Source organism: Aedes aegypti, chromosome 3 (assembly GCF_002204515.2).
Source record: "Aedes aegypti strain LVP_AGWG chromosome 3, AaegL5.0 Primary Assembly, whole genome shotgun sequence".
NCBI lineage: Eukaryota > Metazoa > Arthropoda > Insecta > Diptera > Culicidae > Aedes > Aedes aegypti.
The window spans coordinates 403,328,993-403,353,392 of record NC_035109.1 but is presented as its reverse complement, the minus strand read 5'-3'; the positions used below and the strand labels follow the sequence as shown (position 1 = coordinate 403,353,392).

Sequence of the window (24,400 nt, the reverse complement as noted above, 5' to 3'; positions counted from 1 at the left end):
TTTATGTTCAGGGACATTCGAGCTTCATTTCCCACTTGGATTGGTCCAAGGACAGCACAGTGTTGCGATCGAATTCCGGAGATTATGAACTTCTCTACTGTAAGCAAAACAGACTTTCAATATCATTTGGTATGTATTTCAATTTTCCTTTCCTTCATCTTTCAGGGAATCCAACGCTCTGTCGCCAAATAACGACCCACAGTACGGTGAAGAACCTCGAATGGGCCACCCAATCGTGCACGGTGTGCTTCGAAACGGTCGGAATATGGCCGGAGAACTTCGACAGAACGGACATCAACAGCGTTTGCAAAGACGGCGAAGAGCAATTTCTGGTCACAGCTGACGATACGGGCAAGATACGGCTGTTCAGCTATCCGGCCTCGCAACCAAAGGTAATCGCGCCGTTTAGATCATCCGAACTATAAGTCACGCGATGTGCAGAGATCTAATTATTCTTCATTTGCTCATTTCCAGTCATTGTCGCATGCCTACCGAGGTCACAGTAGTCACGTAACGGCCGTAAAGTTTATGCATGATGGCGTCCGACTTTTGTCCGCTGGTGGATTGGACACAAGTGTACTTCAGTGGCGCGTGGTTTAGGCCACCGATTCGCAATGGAACACAAAACAACAAAAAATGCATTACTAATTGTTACATTAGTATTTAAATTACACCATATGCCTCTTTATTTATTAGCTCTAAACTTTTTTTTTCTCTTATCGGTCGATTCGAATGAACAAATTATGCAAGTAAAAATATACACCCTCCTTCCCCATACTAAGTGATACAGCAGTTGTTTAACATTATTCTAACAGAGCGCATTTTAGAGCAGGAAATAAATTATTGTACTTTTTATTCGAAAGCGGTTAAAGCGGTATTTTATTTGCTGAGAAAGAACTTATCCTTGAAATGTGATATTTTGTGGAATACGAGGTATCAATATATTTTGAACCCTCTAGGCTTTTATCCAACAAATTTCCCAGTTTAAATCAAAAGACCAACTCAGTTCGCATGTCATTTAGATAGATATAATTGTTTTACGCTTGCAACAACCGTTTGTACATGGTAAATGTTTTTATACTGGCTAAAATTAATTAAATTCAATCGGTTAATCCATGTAACCGAAGGAATATATTTTGACATTTCCTTCGGTTTTCCATTGTTAATCGATAGATTTGGCTATGCGCAACCATGTTAAACAAACAGTAGGGGAACTGGGGGTAATATGCCCATAGGGGGCAAAACGAGCCACCCTCGATTTGGACGAACGGTGTGGTTTAGAATACTTTTTTTCACCCTTGGGTTGTTGGTCTGTTCCACAAAGTTGTTCAATTTCGGTAATCACACAAATTTGCAGAACACACCGACTTTTTACGACTTACCGTTTTCGAATTAAATTAAAAAGTTTCTCGGTTACTTACTTTTGTCTTTGAACAACTTTCTGAAACTCTATGCAAAATTACGGCAATGTAATAATTGGGTTGTTTAGTGATGAAAAATTCATAGTTTTTTGTAGCTTGATCGAGAGAGCACATTCTTCTAAGTATTACACGATTTTATTGCGCTTTAATATTTTAATTTTGATATTATCAATGACTAAAAAAAATTTCAATCCGTAGACTCAATGACATTTCAATTTACATAATGACAGCTCGTCCCGAAGTAAAATTTACCGAGGGGTGATTCAAAAGTGATTTCCATACTAATTTCAAACGTGTTTTAAAAATAGTCAATGGTCACGAAAAATTGTGAAACTTTGGATTCTAGTTCAATTTTTAACGTAGAATCAGCATACGTAAGAAACTGGATACCCCTAAACAAGCCAATTCCCTCACAGACAAAATTTAAAGTTATTTATAGTTCGTCATCCAAATTTCAGCCAAATCGGACTACCAGAAGCTGAGATACAGTACCCCAAACTTCGGCATTTTGTATGGAAAAACATCATTTAATTACTAAATGATGTCACTGACTGTATATAAAAATGGAATGGTGTTTGTATGTCATGAAATGTCTTAAGAACGGGCTATAAGACTTACATGATTATTTCACGGTTGCATTGGTCAAGTATTCTGACGTGTTTGAGTGAAAGGAAATGATTTAGAAAATTCTCTGGAAAACAACTGGAAAAACAACTTAAAACATACTTGCCATTATGTATGGGAGATTACATGCCACTTTTCAGCAACCTACTTGAAGTTTGACGAGACCACTATCACAGTGATTTTTTTTCGATTTTGTGATCGAACTCGCAAATCGCCAAGTGCGTCAATCTGCGTCCAAAGTAATGCTATTAGACTGAAAAAGCCCCATAAAAATCGATTATTTAGAAATAACTATTTTACCATTAGAGATAGCAAGTTGCAATGTTCAGCAAAAACATGTAGTTTTGGTAGTTGAACAACTTTGTAGAAGGCACAAAAAATGTCAAAAATGTTAGAAAAAAGTTATACAAAAATTTTGATTTTAAAGGGTCATTTTAAGAAAAAAAATGAGATATCTTGTAATGTATAACAGATAGAATTTAGTGTATTCGACAAAGTGTCTTGAATTAACATGTGCTACAACTTTGCTGAAGACACGACCGTCTATCTTCAACAGATAAAAAAAATATTTTTATCTCACTTTTAGGTGATTTAATCACCTGGCCGCTAGTATCAAAAGAAGCGCTTTTACAAATAAAGAAACTTCCCTGAACAAACTTTTTCGCTAAAACCAACGGCTTAGACGCTATTCTATTACGATCACAAAATCGGCAAAAAAAAATCACTGTGGCAGTGAGTTGTTAAGTCCGGTCGAGTAAGGCCCCAAGCACAATGTGAACGGCAACGCGGCAAAACGGCAAAATGGCATGCCCATCTTGATTTACACTTTACTTATCAATCCAGTGTTGACTAAATCCTTTTCAACATTGACTTGACAAGTAGAGTGTAGCTCAAGATGGGCTTGCCGTTGTACCGCGCTGCCGCTCACATTGTGCTTGGGGCTTAATCCGCGCAAATCCGAACTCTGCCATCCGGTTTCTTGACAGCAACGATCGGTGCTGCCCATTCCGAAAAATCAACAGGTGTAATGATTCCTAGGCTTTGAAGTCGATTGAGTTCAGCATCGATCATCGGAACGGAATGAAATGGAACAGGTCGTTTTGGGCAGAAAACTGGCTTGCTTCCCGGCTTCAGATGCAGCTGGACCTTCGTGCGGTTGCACAACCCAAGCGATTCGCTGAAAACGTCCTTATGGTTCATCTTCAGTTGTTGAATTTCTCGCTCGATTTCTTGCCTTGAAGGTACAACGACTTGATTGCAGATTGTATCAAACGAAATCGACCAGAGGTTGAATAGGTCAATCCATTCGATGCCCATCAGATTGAGATTTCGTACGGATGTCACGAAGCATCGGCCTCGCTTGGTTGTGCTTTTTAGCGTTACATTGCAGTCAAACTCACCGAGCAGCAGAAGTGGTTCGCCCGAAGCGTTGGAGGCTTGACTTGATGATGGTTTCATCTTCGGCTTGCCGAGTTCTTCCCAAACTGCTTCCGAAACGATGGATATATCGCTGGCTGAATCCAATTGAAGAGAGATCGGAACGTCGTTGATCATCATAGTGACGAACTTCCGTTTCTTTTCACGATGCTCAATATAGTTGACAATGAATACCCCTTTAGTTTCAGCGCTGGATTTTCCCTTCTTCCGCTTCTTGCTGTTGTTTGTTTGAGCTGAATTGGATGGCTTTGCAGACTTCATGGAGCAGGAACAATATCCTTTCTTATGACCGACGTGATTACCTTCCTTGCAGAGGTTTGTGCTGTAGCCGCATTCCTTCACGAAGTGCATTTGGCCACATTGCCTACAAGGAGACTTCGGCTTCTTACTTTCATGCTTCACGGAAACTTTCTGATGCGTTGCGCTCTTCCTGTCCTGATTTCGAACTGCCCTGCTGTTCAATGATCGTGGTGTCTTCCTTCAGGTTGGCAAGGCGTTGATACTCGTCAATTAACGACTGGAGGGTGGCTGGAGCTTCAGGCTTTTCGTTTTCCAGAATTGAAAGTAATCTTGCTCGGACATCGGCGTACTTCGAGGCTTTCAATCCGCTGACAAACATCAGGCACTTGAAATGATCGAGAGTGAGGTTCTGGAATTGAAAATCTTCACAGGCTCGATTAACGTATCCTCCATAGCTGATTATGTCTTCACAATCGCTCTAAACCAACTGGAGACATTTGAATCGCTTCCGGAATGTGGATATTTAATTACCAAAAATTTTCTTGAGGATTTTCACGGTATCTTCAAACTTGACCTCTTTTGGCAACTTCGGCAAAATGTAATTGAGATAGCGGCTGTGCGAAGCGGTGTCTAGCTTCCGGAGAAGAAGACGAACTTTTGCGGCATCGTCCAGCTGGCGGGCATCATTTTAGAAGAGGTCTTGATAACGATCAAACCAACGGCCAAACGTTACTCCGTTTTCTTCATCGAAAGAGAATTCGGTAATGTTTGCCCAAGAAACATTTGCCTATTTTATAATCATTTATTAAGGTGAAGGTCCATTGAGCACATAAACATAATGCTGCCACCCACTTGAGCCACCCGCTAAACCACCCTCTCGAGCCACCCAACACGGCGAAGCACAATGTTATGTGCGTCGGCCAAAAATAAATCATCATGTTCCATGTATACCTCCACCTACAGAATTATGTAGGCTGTATTACTTGCACACGTTTCATACAAATGTATTATTGTCGATATGAATTCTTCAACAACTTCCTTAAAGCTCAAATTCACAATTTATTTCATTTGGTAGTGGAAACATGTTTTTTGGCCAAAATTATAAGCATTTTTCACACCATGCGTGTGTTGTTTACTTTTTTTTGGCAGTTTTCTCCTCTCTTCTCTCGCTTCTCACGGACGGAGAAAGTTGCCATCAGTATGCATTTGAATTCTACAGTCAATAGAGCGCTGCATATGACGAGCCTAACCTCACTTATTTGACAGCTGCTGGTCCTGTTGTTTACGTTTCGGACTTAGTTGTTTTTTCCATCATTTTTTCATGTTCGCATTTCTATCACCAGCATGCTGATGGTGACGATTTTTCACGGTAGGAAGATAGAATAATACGATCCGTGGGTATCTGCAGTGGATTTGACCTCTCCTCACAGCAAACTTTAACGAAATTAAGAATGATTCGAAAAAAGTACTAAGTCCAAACTGTAAACAACAGGACCAGTACCTGTCAAAATTGATGCGTGACGTCACAGTGCAGTGGAGTATTGTACTGTATAATATCTAATATTCATTTTTGCTGTTAATTTGCGTCGTACATTGTTTTTCTCATGCTTAAAAATGTTTTACAACACTGGTGACATTGTACACCTTCTGAGTGTTATGAAATTGTAAAATACGTGGTTGTAGCAAGTGTATGAATATTTAAACAATTTTAATTCCAAACATAAAAACTGACATCACTTCCAATCAGTGAGAGCTGCGCATCCGATTCATAAACAATGTTGGCCCTGTGAATTCGTATTCCGGTGTTATTTTTCGAGCACAAATCGGTGAATTTAAGTGTTTTATCGCTCCCAGCAGTACGGCGCGAGAAAACATAAAGTGTTACAAGTATCGCATCAGATTTTTGAACTGTCACGGTGAGTAGAAATACCATGAAAAGTGAATTTTAGAACGGGCACCGAAAAGCCTTCAAACAACAACACGGTGCGTGAAGAAGAAGCGATTCGATAGTGCGTGATATTTAACAACACAAATCACAGCAATAACTACCTGTTTGCAATGATTTGTGCAGGTGATTTGTGAAAAACACATTATGGAATGCTTTCAGTTAAGAAACCACCGCTCTACAATAAGGTTAGTAGCTTCAAATAATCATTTTTTGTGATCGCTCTCCAAAACACTGTGAGAAGCGTGGGAGGAGGGAGTGGAAAGTGAAGGGGGAAGTAAGGTGCAATATTAGAGGCCATTTTGGTACCCAAGGAGATATGTCCTTAAGCAATTTTTCACAACTACATACTGAATAGTTGCTTTATTATATTACTTTGCAGATGCTACGCCCACATAGTTCAAGCAAATCTGGCGAAATTATTAGGCTACCTATCATTTAGCGACTGTAATAATATATTGAAATGATGTTTATTCAGGTTTCATTTAGCCTAATAAAGATTGATGACTTAACAACGCTAATTTAACAAACAACATTATTGCACTTGTTTTTAATTATGAATCGTGGTTTACGGCTAACCAGCCGAGTGGAAGTTTAACAACTACCGAAAAGCTAAACACTACATATAATTTGCAATTGGATTAGATGGACAAATTGATGTGAAAATTTGCGAAAAAATTACACGTCTTCTCAGTGAGAATCGAACTCACGACTCCCCGATCTCTAGTTGGGGCGCGTTACCACTTCGCCTTGAGAGGACTCATGAACGCAGAAGTTAACCTGAATTCGATTTCAGCTCAATAATCACGTGGTCCTTTTTCGCAAAGTGCACCTCTTTCGGAAGAATTAGATGCCCATCCAAACACAACGCTTTCTATATATATCCAATGCCTAGCCCGAGAGCGCATTGTTTTTTAGGTATAGGAATAGCACACTACACTCAGGGCTGGCATCTCCTCAGTGAAAACAGAAAAACACAAAGAGCGCGCACTTTGTGTTGATCATGAATTTGAGTGCAGTGCGACAGCTACACTTTCTCACTGGTTCTTCCCTCTTTGACGCCTCTTTGTGTTTCTGCTCTCGCTGCAATGCATCCTTCGACACAAAGTGTTGATGGAAAATGGTGAACACACACTCTTTGTGTGGCTCATTGAGTACCTACCGAATGCTTCTATAGGAGCTTCTATTGGAATACATATATGGGAGTATTGTTGGAACGGGACCGACGAGTAGGTAAAGGAAATCGATGTATGATGTAATTTTTGAATCCAAGATGGCGACTTCCGGTTTACAGAAATCCCTTCAAACCCCTGCAATATGGGTATTTTTGGAACGGGACCGACGAGTAGATGACGGAAATCAATGTCCGGTGTTGTTTTGTAATCCAAGATGGCGACTTCCGGTTTGTGAAAATCACTTTAAACCCATGCAATATGGGTATTTTTGGAACGGGGCCGACGAGTAGATGACGGAAATCGATGTCTGGCACCAATTTGGAATCCAAGATGGCGACTTCCGGTTTGCAAAAATCCCTTCAAACCCATGCAATATGGGTATTTTTGGAACGGGACCGACGAGTAGATGGCGGAAATCGATGTCCGACGCCATTTTGGAATCCAAGATGGCGACTTCCGGTTTGTGAAAAGCGCTTCAAACCCATGCAATATGGGTATTTTTGGAACGGGACCGACGAGTAGATGACGGAAATCGATGTCTGGCACCAATTTGGAATCAAATATGGCGACTTCCGGTTTGTGAAAATCACTTCAAACCCATGCAATATGGGTATTTTTGGAACGGGGCCGACGAGTAGATGACGGAAATCGATGTCTGACGTCATTTTGGAATCCAAGATGGCGACTTCCGGTTTGCAAAAATCCCTTCAAACCCATGCAATATGGGTATTTTTGGAACGAGGCCGACGAGTAGATGACGGAAATCAATGTCCGGTGTTGTTTTGGAATCCAAGATGGCGACTTCCGGTTTGTGAAAATCACTTTAAACCCATGCAATATGGGTATTTTTGGAACGGGGCCGACGAGTAGATGACGGAAATCGATGTCTGACGTCATTTTGGAATCCAAGATGGCGACTTCCGGTTTGCAAAAATCTCTTCAAACCCATGCAATATGGGTATTTTTGGAACGGGGCCGACGAGTAGATGGCGGAAATCGATGTCCGACGCCATTTTGGAATCCAAGATGGCGACTTCCGGTTTGTGAAAAGCGCTTCAAACCCATGCAATATGGGTATTTTTGGAACGGGACCGACGAGTAGATGACGGAAATCGATGTCTGGCACCAATTTGGAATCAAATATGGCGACTTCCGGTTTGTGAAAATCACTTCAAACCCATGCAATATGGGTATTTTTGGAACGGGGCCGACGAGTAGATGACGGAAATCGATGTCTGACGTCATTTTGGAATCCAAGATGGCGACTTCCGGTTTGCAAAAATCCCTTCAAACCCATGCAATATGGGTATTTTTGGAACGAGGCCGACGAGTAGATGACGGAAATCAATGTCCGGTGTTGTTTTGGAATCCAAGATGGCGACTTCCGGTTTGTGAAAATCACTTTGAGCCCATGCAATATGGGTATTTTTGGAACGGGGCCGACGAGTAGATGGCGGAAATCAATGTCTGCCACCATTTTGAAATCCAAGATGGCGAAATCCGGTTTAAAGTGATTTTCACAAATCTTGGATTCCAAAATGGCGTCAGACATCGATTTCCGTCATCTACTCGTCGGCCCGTTCCAAAAATACCCATATTGCATGGGTTTAAAGTGATTTTCACAAACCGGAAGTCGCCATCTTGGATTCCAAAACGACAACGGACATCGATTTCCGGCATCTACTCGTCGGTCCCGTTCCAAAAATACCCATATTGCATGGGTTCAAAGTGATTTTCACAAACCGGAAGTCGCCATCTTGGATTCCAAAACGACACCGGATATCGATTTCCGTCATCTACTCGTCGGCCCCGTTCCAAAAATACCCATATTGCATGGGTTTGACGCGCTTTCCACCATCCGGAAGTCGCCATCTTGGATTCCAAATTGGTGCCAGACATCGATTTCCGTCATCTACTCGTCGGTCCCGTTCCAAAAATACCCATATGGGTTTGAAGCGCTTTTCACAAACCGGAAGTCGCCATCTTGGATTCCAAAATGGCGTCAGACATCGATTTCCGTCATCTACTCGTCGGCCCCGTTCCAAAAATACCCATATTGCATGGGTTTAAAGTGATTTTCACAAACCGGAAGTCGCCATCTTGGATTCCAAAACGACAACGGACATCGATTTCCGGCATCTACTCGTCGGTCCCGTTCCAAAAATACCCATATTGCATGGGTTCAAAGTGATTTTCACAAACCGGAAGTCGCCATCTTGGATTCCAAAACGACACCGGACATCGATTTCCGTTATGTATTCATCGGCCCCGTTCCAAAAATACCCATATTGCATGGGTTTGAAACGCTTTTCAAACTACGGACATCGATATCCGACATCTATTCGTTGGTCTCGTTTTAAAAATACCCATGTTATAAGGTAAAAAGAGCCAAATTGTGTACACTTTGAGCATGTTTTGCCAACACACTCCGTCAGCATTACTCTTTGCGTAATCGCTTACACTCTCTTTCCTACTGCGTGCCCTCATTGTGTTCGTGTTGTTACACTCTGCGCGCGTCTGTCTCCTCTTTGTGCAGTGGTTAAATTCTGCTCTTTGCGCGCATTGTGCGAGTTGATGCCAGCCCTGACTACACTAGCCAGCAACTGCGCTGGCTGAGGTATCTATTGTGTGGGCTTCCAATGGGTCGCGACGTTCTCAAACGACCGGTTACGGAACATGAGTCCGTTGCTCGATAAATGTATGTATTTAATCGTTATTTTGGCCTTCTTTGGATTAACTGTTCGGATGATATATCTATGTTGTATTAAGATTTTATAAAATACCTATTCAGCTTTAAATCATGTTCATGTTAAGCATGGAAACAGCTGAAGTGCGAAGCAACCAAAACGTTAGTTCGTCTCCATTACATCTGTTCACACTATGGATCATTGAAGATAGTTTTTGCAAGTGCTCATCGCATCAAAACAAAGGCGCCACTGTATATAAGATATAACATTGTGACAGCATTGCTGTTCTGTCAAACACACAAGGCTACGGTGGCGCTATCTATGCTTTCCATAGCGGCCGTTTTGGTTATTTTAATGATCCATTATATTTGTTTGGTGGAATATTGGCTCTTTAATAGAAGGAAAAATGACTTGTTCAACTCATTAGTAAAACAATCTTGACAAGTCGGCAGAGATTCTTTGGAGAAGTTTAATAAGTGTTGATACTACTATTATTCATTCCAATGGCAAATGTTGGACATTGTGTTAAGTTTCTCATTTCTTTGTAGGACAGTTTTTAAGCTGTCACCATTATTCAACAATAATTAAATATGTATGTTTATTTGTGACTCTGGACTGTAAGTTTGGTAACAACTTTCATGTAATGGATCATTAAAATAACCAAAACTGCCGCTATGAGAAGCATAGATAGCGCCACCGTAGCCTTGTGTGTTTGACAGAACAGCAATGCTGTCACAATGTAAAATCCCATATACAGTGACGCCTTTGTTTTGATGCGGTGAGCACTAACAAAAACTACCTTCAATGATCCATTATTGTTAAATTATTATGTATACTTCGATTATCATTAAAAATGTTATGGTTAGTAACTTTTTCCGATATCAACAAAGTCGCAGATGATGATCAATACATTTGGAAAATTTAAATTATGGTGTTTTTAATCCAATTCGAACATTACCCTCGTTGATCCAGTCGCCTACATGTCTTAGATTTGATTTGAAAAACATTTGCTGGGAATGGTAATGATGGTAATAGTAGTATAGGCTATAGGCACAGACAAACAGACGTAACACTTAGAACAAATTTCGATCAAAATCATAGTCATGAGAACATGTACGCCCAATGCTAAAAATAGCGTGTTTGGCCGATAGGCCAACAGATGGCGGTAGTGTGTAAACGTCAAACGCGAACAAAAACGATGCTAGGGCTGCGGGTGGCGGATTGGCCACCTACCATATTTTTGAATCGGCCGTTAAAAAGGTGGTCGATGGACAATGATGAGAGTGTGACGTCTGTTTGTCTGTGCTATAGGCTTGAATTTCGCGAAAATCACGTGGCTCTTCCCAGTACAGTAGTTCAAAAACTTGAATCTCACCAAAACGGTCGCTATGGAAAGCATAGATAGCGCCACCGTAGTCTTGTGTGTTTGACAGAACAGCAATGCTGTCAAAATTTTAAATCCCATACACACTTAAATTATTTCACCGACCTCAGTAAAATTTTTCGCCGAGAACCCAACAGCTGAGAGCTCGATAAATTTTAACGCCAAATCTCGGTACTTATTTTACCGAGATTTCGGCAATCCGAATTTTTTGCCGAGATCTCGGCGAACGTTACCGAGATTCGGTAAACGTTTACCGAGATCTCGGTAAAAGTTTTACCGAGAATCGTCAAATTATTACCGAGATATCAGCTGTTGGGTTCTCGGCGAAACCGTTTAAGTGTGTATACAGTGACGCCTTTGTTTTGATGCGGTGAGCACATGCAAAAACTATCTTTAATGATCCATTTTCTAAATCTTTAGTTTCATTGAAGGCTCTAAATGCGGGAAATGCAGCGGGAAATAGAACATTTTTCTACAGCAATTTTGGGTTGCCCTAAGCCACGGGTGTTTTGCTATTTTCAAGGCTACTGTAGAGTGAATTTCAGATTTTTCTCAACCCTGGTTAGTATGCATATATGCAGGCTCATACATGTATGAGTGTCAGTGCACTGAAACAAGCGCTGAAGTAATGAGAACCATGAACAAGTTTTCAAATTTACTATTCCAATCACGATTGAGCTATCAAGAACGCTTTTTATTTGCGTTTTGGTCCATCTCAATCCATCCGCATCGATAGCCGAGCGGTATGCGTTCGCGCTTGACAATCGCAAGAACCTCGGTTTGATTCTGGCTTGCTGCAAGTTTTTAACCACTTTTTAACCATGATATAGTAATTTTTACTGTCGAAATGGTACCATGGTAAAATTGAATGCACAAAATATTTAAGATAAATGCAAATTTAGTCTGCACAAATCAAGTGGCGTTGTGTATTTAATAGGGTCCTAAAGCCCTGTCTCAATTTTAGTACCAAACGCTTAAGCACAGACAAACAGACGTCACACTCTCACCGATGTCCATCGACCACCTTTTTAACGGCCGATTCAAATATATGGTAGGTGGCCAATCCACCACCCGCAGCGCTCGCATCGTTTTTGTTCGCGTTTGACGTTTACACACTACCGCCATCTGTTGGTCCATCGGCCAAACACACCGATTTTAGCATTGGGCGTACATGTCATCGTGACTATGATTTTGATCGGGATTTGTTCTAAGTGTTACGTCTGTTTGTCTGTGGCTTAAGTTTAGCGCAGAAACACATGTTTACTCAATTTTTAAATAATTTTCATTGGTTTAAGTACAAAAAACTGTATTTCTATGATTTTTGAGATTTTGTCACACCCTTTGGTTTAAACTCAAATGTTGGATACATTTTGTTTTCCGTGTCCCTTCCGAAATGTTAGATAGGAACAACCCCAGTGTTAAAACTATATGCCCTGTGGCATTTTTGTCGAAAAAGTGAATGTCAAACAACATCATAAGTGTCAAGGTTCATACACAGACAAACAGACGTCACACTCTCATCACTGTTCGTCGACCAACTTTTTAACGATCGATTAGAATATCTTGTAGGTGGTCAATCGACCACCCGCAGCGCTCGCGTCGTTTTTGTTCGTGTTTGACGTTTACACACTACCGCCACCTGTTGGTCCATCGGCCAACTACAGTGTTTTTAGCATTGGGCGTACATGTTTTCGCGACTATGATTTTGATCACGATTTGTTCTAAGTGTTACGTCTGTTTCTCTGTGGTTCATATTTGGAACCATTTTTAAAATTGAAGTTTAAAAATGTTATAGCCGTTATTTGAGCTGGAAAACTTGCTAAAGTAGTTGCAATAACATGCTCTTCCGTATTATTAAATAAAAGCAAGAATTCATTAAACATTTTAGGACCCAATTTAAACCTCTAAATAGTTATTTATGCAACAAGTTGCAAAATGATGATTTTTTCAGCACGAGTTGTACATTTATCCAACGAGGCTCGCCGAGTTGGATAAATACAACGAGTGCTGAAAAAATCGAGTTTTGCAACGAGTTGCATACAACATTTTTTGCTATTTCGAAAAATGCCGTTCCAGCTGGATGAACTTTAAAAGCACAAACAGAACCCACATGGGCATACAGCCATGCGTAGTTTCAATTCAGTATTTTTCAATCACGTAGGCTGTGATAAGTACCCATGCATGTCACAAATTTTCACGCTCCCATCGGTATCATGCAGATCTTTATTCTCTATTGGAGGAAAGAACAGGTAAGACAGCACAAACAGTAGCTGAATCGTCAGCTTGTGTCGGAACCAGATTGCACAACGGATGTAGACTCGAGTTAAGTGACTCGCCGTGTAAACCAAATGGAAAGTCACTTCACTCTAGTCGAGAACTGTTACCTCGCTATACGACACCGACAATTCTCACATCACGCCAGTCGTAGATAAACCACAGAGAACAGACATGGAGGCTCGAACAAAATTTCATCTGAACCATGTGTAAAGATTCGAATCAACCATCAGCGCCGCCAACGCAGACAGTCCGACATACAAACTCGTTTCGACAACACGATGTCACTAGTGAACGTCAAAATGCATTAGCACACAAAGCAACGCTAGCGACAAGTGGCAATTTTTGATATCGACACTAGCGCCAAAGTGTAAAAAGCGGCAAATTTGTAGCATTCTCAATCTGACGACAGCGCCACGTAACAGGAGCATAACGACACACTTTGAAATGACCAGTACAATGGTTTACACACGCTGACGCGAAAAGATGAACGTCTGTTCTCTGTGGATAAACACCCAAATATCAGATGCAATAGTGCTTTCTGTGCTGCATATAAAGAAAGACAAGTCGGTGAGGTATCGAGTCGCTCCCATTTGAATAACATTAGTCCCCTAACGTCACCCAAGGGGAGAACGACTCGTCTTGACTCACAAGCCGCGCAGAAGGCCTACCAAACCAGTACTGAAAAGTGCTACTTTTCAGCACCGAAAAGAGTGCTGAAAAGTAGCACTTTTCAGCATTGTTTTTTCGGTATGAAAAGTAGGCTGTTATGTTGATCAACTTTTCAATGAAAAGTTGATTGATATGCAACGGAATTGCAAAAATAGTATTTTCAACTGCAACGCTGTTCTCAGTGTAACCGTCATTTCAAACAGTCGAGTCCGCGCACTCTGTTTTCCCTTGTTTGCCAGTGCCCACCACCAGAGCCCTCTTCTCATTTCTATCTTGAAAATATCTTGCCCACTTCCGGATGTGACGTCAAAGTTTTCTCTCCTCCGAAAAGAATTCTCTCTCAGCCGCCGCTTCTGTGGGATGGATTGCCACTGACACTCTCTCGTGCGGACCTTCATTTTCACTTCGGCTTCGCTCGAGTTTGGTTCGCGGTGTGACTTTTTCCTCTCTCCCTTCGATTCCGAAGTGCGTGTCCGCGGTTTTGCGTGTGAGTTTTTCGACCTCCGATTTAGTGGCTTTTTCCGGCAATAAAATGGACAAAATCGGCATTGTTTTTGTTATTCCGGGTGCGGTTATAGTTTGCTGATATTTGTTGAGTGAAATTTGCGAAAAATCCGGTGAAAAAGTGCGGTTTTCTGGTAGTTGAAATCGCGGAAGTTGCTTCCCAATGCGGCGCTTGGCAAGAAGCTTGGCGTGGTTTTTCGGCTCGCTCTCTCGAAAAATCGCCCTCCTTTCGTTTTCAGTGCGAGTGAAAATTGGTGAAATTCGGGGTCGTGTTTTTCGTTCGATGCCGGGTGAAAAGATTTGATTTTCGACAAGAATCTCAACTCAGCATGGCGGAAAGTGATGGCTAGTGGGCGCGGGAACTGAATTTCCGCTAGGAATAAAGTTGCCACTGGTGGCTGTGAATGAAAGAAATGCGGAGAGAAAAACGTGCTTTTTTCACGAAAGCTGTCCCGCGCCGAGAACCAAAATGGAGCGCTGTTTCGCGGTATATTCTTGTGGCTTGATGCATTTGAAAAATCTCAAATCACAGGAGTATACTGTGAGAGATCGCGGAACCCGTCCCGGAGATGGATGGCCGCGAATTCCCGTTCGGGAACAACAGGTAAGACCTAAAGCCAAAATTCTAACCTAGAAAGGAATGTTTACTCACGACATGTTCCTTCTCAATCTTTCTTCCAGAACGCGGGTCCGTGGGCGGAAGTTACGTTTTCCCCCTATTCTAGGTAAGCATTTACTTCGTAGAATCCATTCGCATTAAAAATCCCCCCTTTTCAATGATGATAAAGAAATTAGAGCCAATCCATTGACCGCTTCCTGGCGGCGTGAAATCAAAACCCCCTTTTGAACTGAGAGAATCTTTTCTTTTCGAACGGATTGCGGCCGTGATGTCTTTTGGCGGCTGCTTTTCTCAAGTGCTTCTTCAAAGCTCAATGAACTCAGAAAAAGCAGCCCCCAAAACACATCACACCCGAATCCCAATGACTAGAAAAAAGAGAGTACAGTAACTGCGCCGCGACGCATCGAAATAGGTTAGCAGTTTTGTAACGCTTTTCCCCCTTGCTTTTTCTTCATCACCAGCATGTTCTATGGATTGAGGATCGGGAACCCGGACACAAACACATCTACAGGTCAAAGGCACGCATCGGATGATGAAGATGACGATGTGATGGCAATAAACCGCCGCAGCAATCCACAGTCAGTTGGCGGGAAAGAGACGGCACTACTCATCATGGCTTTATTCCAAACACGTGTTGTGGCAAATGGCGGGATTTTTGAATGCGCGGTGCTTCCAGAAGGGAATCGAATCTTGCAAGAGTATACAGTCGCCCCACAGTTATGGATAACACACAGATATGGATCAGTTTACGTTTAAAAACAGAATTTCTCATCAAATAGAGTTGCAGTAACGCAAAAAAAAACATTTTTCTTGCGTGAACTTAATACCACAGACAAACACATCACTCGGATTTATTTCATAGTACCGAAAAATAGCGCTCTATTCTAATGTGAAACTGGTAGTTGCCTACATGCTACATGCATGGCGCGCGCATCACATTTGTTTGAGTTCGACGCTTGTGCTTTACCCGCCACATGGATGGTGAAAATCTCGAAAACTTATTCAAACAGACTCAAGTCAGAAAAGTAAACAAACTTCATTATCAATTCTACGTGTTTTGCATACGAAATTTTGCACGTACTGCTCTAAACCGATTTATCACTTAAAGAACGTTTAATTTCAGGATTTTCAAAACGGCGTAAGATTTTCAACCTAACCATCACTTTCGCCACTGTATGGAGAGACAAAAAGACAATGGATCATTAAAATAACTAAATCAGCCGCTATGGAAAGCATGGACAGCGCCACCGTAGCTTTGTGTGTTTGACAGAACAGCAATGCTGTCACAATGTTAAATCCCATATACAGTGGCGCCTTTGTTTTGATGCGGTGAGCACTGACAAAAACTACCTTCAATGATCCATTACTAAACAAAACACTACTTGTGTCGATTTCACTCTGGTACAAAACGTCGTAAGAAATTGAATAAAACGGCTTATCATTTTGTCATAAATTCTTGTGGAAACGATAGAAACTACCTAGTATTTTACCGCGTACTTACGTCGATTTGAAAATGTAATTACTCGATTACATTGGGCATTAATACTCGTTTAAATTGATAATTTCTCGCATAAATTTTGAGCAGTAAAAGCCATTGGTTATCGAGTGTGTAGCTCCTTGTTACTAAGCAAATGAATGCACCAAGATAAAAACTGTCACTATACTAAGAGATGTAGAAGGATCTTCTCTTCATTGTATCTTTGTTTAATAACATGTAACATTCATTCGATTACTTACACATTACCAATGGCTTTAAGGGCGAGATTTGTTCTAATAAGGCTATCCATGAGGACTTTTCGTGATAGGACTGACAGCTAAAAGTGTGAATGCAACCGAAATGAAAGAGTAAACAAATCATGCGAGTGTTATCGGAGCTTTACATTTTCCTTTGTAATCTAAAGGCCCAAACGCAATGATAGCGGAACGGCAACGGAATGCGGAACCGGTTCGCCAGCATGTATCACAACATCTCGACTGAGCTGACAACGAATGAAATTGGATCAACACTGAGTCGACAAGCTGATTATAGTTCATGCTGGCGAACCGGTTCCGCATTCCGTTGCCGTTCCGCTATCATTGCGTTTGGGCCTTCACTCCGATCGCGAAACGTCAAAAGCACGTGGTAAACAAAAAAAGCTGATCGTAGCTGTCGTAGATCGTAGATTGCCTTATTGATACATACTTGCGTAGCTAGGATTTTTTTCTGGAGGGGGCCTAGCAAATTCTTGGCTTACCGAAGTAATGTTTGGAGATTGCTGATAATTTTCGGTGATTACTAGACACTGAAACACGATTATAACGTTTCGGCTTACTGGTTTTCAGCCATCAACAGATCTACAATGTATTTAAAAAAAATACCGTCGCTCGCAATAATCATGATTTTCACAAATCTCGTAGTTTGCATAAATTTGCGTTGATTTTATCTGTTTGTGATTTTGTCTCATATCTCTGCATATCAGTGATACTTGTAAATTTCAAAATATTCATTCCTTGTCTAATCCAGTAAAAAATCCTTCAAAAATTATTTCAAAGAACTCACAAGGAATATCCCTTTGTAATTCTTTCCAGTACATTCTCCAATAACGCCTTTACCTGTTTCCACTGAGTTCCTGCTGAGACTCCCACGGAAAACCATTCACGGGATTAGTAATTATTATTTAACAGATTTTTTCCTGGATTTTCTCTTCTCTCTCTTCTAATCTCTCCATAAAATTTTTCGAAGAATCTGTGTCAAATTCCTCAAAATAATCTCTTGAAAAATTCCGAAGTTTGAACGTACTTGTTATACATAAATTAATTGTTAAATGAAAATTTCATCCTATTGTACATTGATAATTTGTTGAAGATTTTCTTAAATTACTGAGGATTTCTCCAAGAAATAGTACAATAAATATTATTAAAATTGTCTTCTAGATCACTAAAAATGGAAACTTTACACAAATTCTTCAGAGTGCAGAGTTTTTCCAAATTTGCCTTCGAGATTCTTCCTAAGGTTTCTCTTCAGATTCTTTCAACAAATCTTTCAAAAAATCTCTCAGAAATTTTTAAACGGTTGCTTGAAAAATTCACAGCGAGCATTCAAGACTTCCTGCAAATAAAAAAAATTGGTTGATTGTTTCGAGACTCATCCATAATATTCCACAAGGTTTTCATAAATAATTAAACAAGATTCAATTGTGAATATGTTCTTAGTGATTTTCCAGAGTAGTTTTTCACAAATCTATCTAAATTTATCACAGAAAATTCTCTAAGTGCTTCTTTAAATTTATTTAAAAATCAATTTGATATTGATCCCCGAAGTCCTTCGAAATTCTGTCTCGAATACAATATTTTAAAATTTCTTCAAAAACGCCTATCTATTATTATTTTTTTAACTCAGTCATTCCAAAGTTTTTAGCGCAATACATTAGGCTATTTTTTTATAAACTCTGCCGTGAAAGTATTTAATAACCTCCCAAAAAAAACTTGTTCAGAGATTTCTTTGGAGAATTATATTATTGTTTTCCCTGGGATGTCGTCCTAGCATCATTCCAAAAAAATCACCATTGATCAACCCAAGCATTTTCCAAAGATTTTCTACTTTAAACAGCATTATCGATTCTTCTGGAAATTTTTTAAAAGGTTTTTTCTCAACAAATTTACAAAAGAATTCTCAAACCATTTTTGAGCTTCTCAAAATAATTCTCCAGAAATTTCAACTGGTATTCTTTCAGGTTCTAAAAACTGCTCCATATTTTTTTCCGAACGTTAATTCAATGATTATTCTATAAAGAATATCTAGGAATCCATATAATTCTGCATATTTGACTCAAAAACTACTCCAGAAATACCTCAATATTTTAAAGGTACATCTTAACAAACTACTCTACGAATCACTTCATTGATATTGCAATTTCAGAGAAAACTTTCCGTTTTACGGTTCAACGGAAAGCTACCGCAGCTGTCATATCACTGATTTGCACTGGTAAATCATCAGTAGGCTTAAATGATACCTTCACTCAGGCAAATGGACTATCGATAAACATAGGAACCCCTTATGAAAATTCGCCACAAGGAATCGGGTTGAAAGTCATAAATTTGCCTTATGAAACCGAAATTTGAAAACAAAGTTTTCGTGGCAACCTGGAATCGAACCAAGGACCTTGCGATCGATAGGCTCGTGCGTACACCCCGCGCCTATCGACGCCTTGGTGTGAAGTGATGCTAAAACGACACATAAAGCGTTCGTATTGCGATAATCGTTCCATCTTTCATAAGGCAAAATGTATGAATTTCGATAGTCCAGTTCGCTGCGTGTTGGATACCGTCTTGATGATTGTTGTTTGTTGGTGTTCTTCATAGCGCTTTCTCTTTCAAGCATACTATGATTGAATTGTTTGCTTCAATGATAGAATGATTTCGATGCCTACGGTAGAACTTTGACAGCTGCGGTAGAACTCGGCGGCTACCGCAAAACGGAAAACGACCGTAATATTATTCAAGTTCAAATTGAATTTGGAAAAAAGACTTACTCTTGGTAGTGTCATTTTCAAAACACACCAAGCCGTTCCCATAGGGGACGTTAGCCACAAGGAAAGACGTTTCAAGTAATACTGTTTCATATGGTTTGTCCTCTTCAACATCTAATCCAATTTCTCTCGCCGTTCCCTTACGGTACCTAACCATCTAGTATTCATTGCTTTCTTCTCCATGCTCCCTCTTACTTCGAGCAAAATAGACCGATATGCCGGTAAACAAATTCAATATTACTTAAGTATTTTCAAGAAATTCAAATATTCACCGTTGAATTTTTGAACTTTTAACGAAATTTCTGCGAGGTACGCAGAAAAAGCTCTGGTGTTTTTTTGTAAGAATACCTACAAAAAATCTTGTTCATTTTTATCGTCGTTTGTAATGGACAAAGATTTATGTTAAAACGGAGGGAATATAAATTTTGGAAGGAATATTTTTAACTAGTGTGGTAGAACTGTATAGAAGTGAAAATATTGGCGGTATTTTTCAAGAACATTGCCAAAAATGTCTTATGGTAAAATTCATAATTTAAAACAAACTTGGAGGAAATTTTTTGCATTGCTTGGAAAATACGTTTAAGAATTTCTGATGGACTTTCAAAAATAAGGAACCATAGTATAAGAATTCTGAAATTTTTCAAAACTCCAAGAACTTATTTTTTTTATTAGATTCTTTGAAATTTTACTTTTTGGAGTACGAGGTTGCGAGGTCATGCGAAGGAAAGAGAAACAATAAAATGTTTAAGCAGATAAAAACAACAGATGGATAACGAAACAACCAAAGATAAGTGATAATCTATAATCTTTTCTCTAGAGGTGAAAAACTACACGATAATTTAAACCTCTCTAAGGAATTAAAAAAAAACACGAATACCTCAAGGAGCTCCATCAGCATCTTCTTTAGAAATTATCAATGAACGCTAGCGGAATTCCTTCTTTGACTTCTGGACTCCCCATAATTCCGCCAAAAAGCCTCTAAGAATTCTGCTAAATTTCTTTATGAATTTTAAATAAATCCCTGCACAGTCATTTAGGAAGCAAAAGTTTGCCTGGGGTTTTGTCAACAAATTTCCTCTAAAGATTCGAAGCCAAAGGATATTCCAAAATACTTTTCATAGATAATTCCTACATAATCCGGGGGAATTGAAGCAGAATTTACAGAAACAAAAATTATAGGAGAATTAGTTACACAATTTACGATGTATTTTGAAAGTATTTCTGAAGGACTTTTGATGAACTTCGCGAAAAAGTTTTGATTACTTTTTTTTTTGAAAAACTATGAACAAATTTGATAGAATCAATGATTTTTAGTAAAAATTGCTAAGGCAACGTTTGAAATTTTGAAAGATTAAGTTTTTTTAGTTGAATTAGGAATGATGAACTTGAAGAAGAACAAATCTCACAATATTATTTGACTAATTTCTAAGAGATTTGTTGCAAAAGGTTTAAAGCCACTCTTCGATATACCTTAATAAGTGTAGAACTAGCCCTCGTGTGTTAAAATACACTCAAATAAAGATATAAAAAAAAAAAAAAAAAAAAAAGATATACCTTAACTGATTTAACTGAAATTTTTGAGACTGTAAATTTTGTTTTTAGTGAAACGTAATTTAGAGATTAAATAATAAATTCATTCATGTGAAGTTATTAAAAAAAAAAACGAAGCGAGGACAAAAAAAGAACATTTTATTGGAATTATAAACTATGGCCGATTTTTTGGACTTTTCTTAGAAGTTTTAGCCAGGTTGAAATGACTTGAAGAGATGTGATATGATTTAAGCCTTTGTTTTTCGTCAATAATTTCAACTATCTTATGTCTAAGAAGATCCTTTAGTAATTTTAACTATTCATTTATTTGCCGATAGCATCTTTATCAATTAATTCGGTCGGATATTAAACGAGTTGTAATTAATGTATGGATTTCCTAATAGAAATCTTATGTGGGCAATCATCATCACCAGACAACTCGATCAGAGCACCCTCCAAGAACATAGGAAATCATAATGCAGGTCAAATGCTGCACTATGCTAAAACATTTGAAATAGTACTGTTTGCACTATTTAAAAAATACGAATTTAAGGAACCGAATTTCCTGAACACTGTAGCGTTTTGGTATCACAGTATTTTCCAACGGAGATGTCGACGATTAATCTTTCGATGGTCGCACGATTCACCAAAGTCAGAACTGCCACACTGTTACTGTGTACGATATGCGAGGTTTTCCCACTATTTTGAGCAAAATAAAAGAACGTAACTACTGAAGAATATTTGTCAATTGATTCAGAAAATTTTTCTTCACTTAAGAATAATGTGAATTTTTATTTTTGTTTAAATATTTATATACAATACAGTATTTATATACATCCGAAATTCGGGAGGGGGCCTGGATGACTCTGGGGGGGCCTGGCCCCCCCTGTTCCTACGCCAATATATACCTGTCTTGTCTGTGGTACTGAGTTTACAATCGTTTTTTTTTTTCTAATTTAATGTTTATGCTACACAGGTTTCCATATGTCGATCTCCTTTTCTGAACCTAGATTGGAACTGGCGAAACCCATTCTGCATCACAGTTTCAACCCCAACCCGATTAAGGTTCGACAGAACTACACTGCCGTTCTACGCATATTTGTCCCGCGGTCCATAAGGTTTACATAGAACATGGGACAAATATGCGTAGAAGGGCAGTACAATTTGTTTGACGTTAGTTTACTTACACGTTAATCACCGACCCAGTTCCTACAAACGAAAACAACATAAAATTGGGCTTTATTAATAATACCATACCCGGGTAGAGGAGAATTGCAAAAGAATAACAAAATTTACCATTAAAATGGAATGTTTGAATAGCAAAATATGTTCTTTGTTTGTTGGAAATAAGAGATAAAATAACAAAAATAATAACTGGGTTTGTTTGGCACAAAAACTAAATCATAACATATTTTGCCATTGTAATAACAAAATAATAGCAAAAATATAGGCAACCGTAAATAACAAAATATGTTATTATTTTGAGATTGATAACAAAATAATAACTAAATAAGCTATTCACAAGTACATAGATCAAAATAACGGTAATTTTAGTTCTTTGGCTTTAACATCTAAACTTAGCACGATTGAAATATAAACTTTTAGCTTTCCTGCTAAAAAACTTTTGCTTTTTGAATCTTTAATAAATATCATACAAATAGTAAAATGAGCTAATATGGCAAAATTTGATATTGGTTTGTTGTCATTAACTATTTAAATAAAGTTTTTAAATATCAAAATAATGACATATTTTACTATGATGGCGATGTTTGTTATTCTGTAGATATTTATTGTGCTCTGCAAGATAAATCCACGTAATGCGATTATCTGAAAATGTCGATATACCGTCGCAGTGACAATGAAAATCACCAAATGTTTCAGATTTAGTAAACTTGAAACATTTGCGTCCTTGAAGAATGAAAAAATCCAAGCCTACTTGAATTTTGACGTTGCGATTGAATTGCGCGCATATTTGCTGCGCGCTACCGCCGCCGCTGGATGTGGATTTAAAATGAGCGCCGCAATAATGTTTTTAGTATTTTTGCACAAATAACAAATTTTACCATGATAGTATATTTTGTTATTGATTAGTTATTACATGACTTTTAAGAATAGCAGACCAATGACAAATTTTGCTATGATAGTATGTTTTGCTATTGATGAGATATTTAATGTCATATAGGTATTAATAACATCATAATGGTTAAACTAGAAATGATTGCAAAATTTGTTCTTATTTTACCATTATTTTGCTATTCACCTCTACCCGGGTGTTCCTTTATTACAGATAAATTGCTGTTGTAGTGTTTTGGCCCATAATATGGGTCTGCTAGATTCATATTTGTCCTATCTTACTGAGCCACACCTGTGGGATGGATAACCTCCAGAATTAAATACTTTGAAAATAATTGTAAAATTCGAAGTATCATCCTCATTCTTGTTTACGGCGTATCCAACTTTCGATCGAATCCTATTCGTTCGAATCCACGGCCCACTTGATTTTGATGGCGTAAACGAGATTGCAAAACGGTTTTCGATCGAAAGAGCATTCGAACGTAAACAAGAATAGGGGTGTATATTCACGAAAACAATTATACTCTGCAGTATCAGGGATATTCTATTAACCCCTATTCTTGTTTACGTTCGAATGTTCTTTCGATTGCAAACCGTTTTGCATTCTCGTTAACGCCAGAAAAATCAAGTGGGCCGTGGATACGAACGAATTCGATCGAAAGATGGATCCGCCGTAAACAAGAATGAGGGTGATTATTCTGCTTCTCAGCTTAGTGCACTTCCATAGTCAAAGTGGACAAGTACTGACATCGTTGCTTTTTTTTAAAGAGCGAAAGAGAGAATTTCGTCGTGAAATACGAAGATACTTTATTCTCTAGGAAATGGAGAAAATTTCCAACCTGAGAAGGTCCGGTAAGATTCTAACCCATGAACCTCAACATGGTTTTGCTGAATAGCTGCGCGTTTACCGCTACGGCTATCTGAGCCCATATATGGTCGGAAAAATTACTATCATATATTGTTCTTCAAATTTACTCCTAGTTGATCCATAATTGTGGGGTGTCTGTACCGTGAAATTCAGTAAGTATCGTTCACGGTGCTCCAATTACCGTTATTATCAAATAAAATATACCATTCAAACGGCAGTCAGTAGTTGATTCCTAACGTTGTTCTGCACCTCTGGGCCGATTTTGAAAAAAATCCCTAGTCAGAATTTTGAATTACGCCCTTTTGAAGTGTATATGATAGAAATCACTTAAAATATGCCATTTTTACTTGTTTAAACAAAGAGATTATACAAGAAAATGTAGTTTTGATTTTTTATCTGGTTTTAGATATTGAAAAACATTTTCATAAAAAAATTCTAG

The 24,400-nt window shown here is 38.9% G+C and overlaps 2 protein-coding genes across 17 annotated transcripts in view; both read left to right on the top strand.

Annotated features, from left to right (window-relative positions):
- The window catches only part of LOC5564140 (echinoderm microtubule-associated protein-like 2), a 97,668-nt gene extending 96,806 nt beyond the window's left edge, over positions 1–862 (top strand). For all 16 annotated transcript variants that reach the window (XM_021855609.1, XM_021855608.1, XM_021855605.1 and 13 more), the window contains 3 exons: positions 12–99; positions 166–392; positions 475–862. In XM_021855609.1, the coding sequence (XP_021711301.1) occupies positions 12–99; positions 166–392; positions 475–600 (441 nt within the window). In that variant the 3' untranslated portion in view covers positions 601–862. The remainder of the gene's footprint in view (positions 1–11; positions 100–165; positions 393–474) is intronic.
- A 13,412-nt stretch (positions 863–14,274) lies between these two features.
- On the top strand, positions 14,275–15,758 carry LOC110679832. The gene is made up of 3 exons (XM_021855595.1): positions 14,275–14,967; positions 15,045–15,088; positions 15,444–15,758. The coding sequence occupies exons 1-3, from the start codon at positions 14,833–14,835 to the stop codon at positions 15,736–15,738; spliced, it is 474 nt and encodes a 157-aa protein (XP_021711287.1). The 5' UTR covers positions 14,275–14,832; the 3' UTR covers positions 15,739–15,758.
- The last annotated feature ends 8,642 nt before the right edge of the window (positions 15,759–24,400 follow it).

Coding starts and splice junctions, on each gene's coding strand:
- LOC110679832 (XM_021855595.1), top strand. CDS start 14,833: ATGGAGCGCTGTTTCGCGGTATATTCTTGTGGCTTGATGCATTTGAAA. Junction 14,968..15,044: donor TTCCCGTTCGGGAACAACAG/GTAAGACCTAAA, acceptor TCTTTCTTCCAG/AACGCGGGTCCGTGGGCGGA. Junction 15,089..15,443: donor ACGTTTTCCCCCTATTCTAG/GTAAGCATTTAC, acceptor CTTCATCACCAG/CATGTTCTATGGATTGAGGA.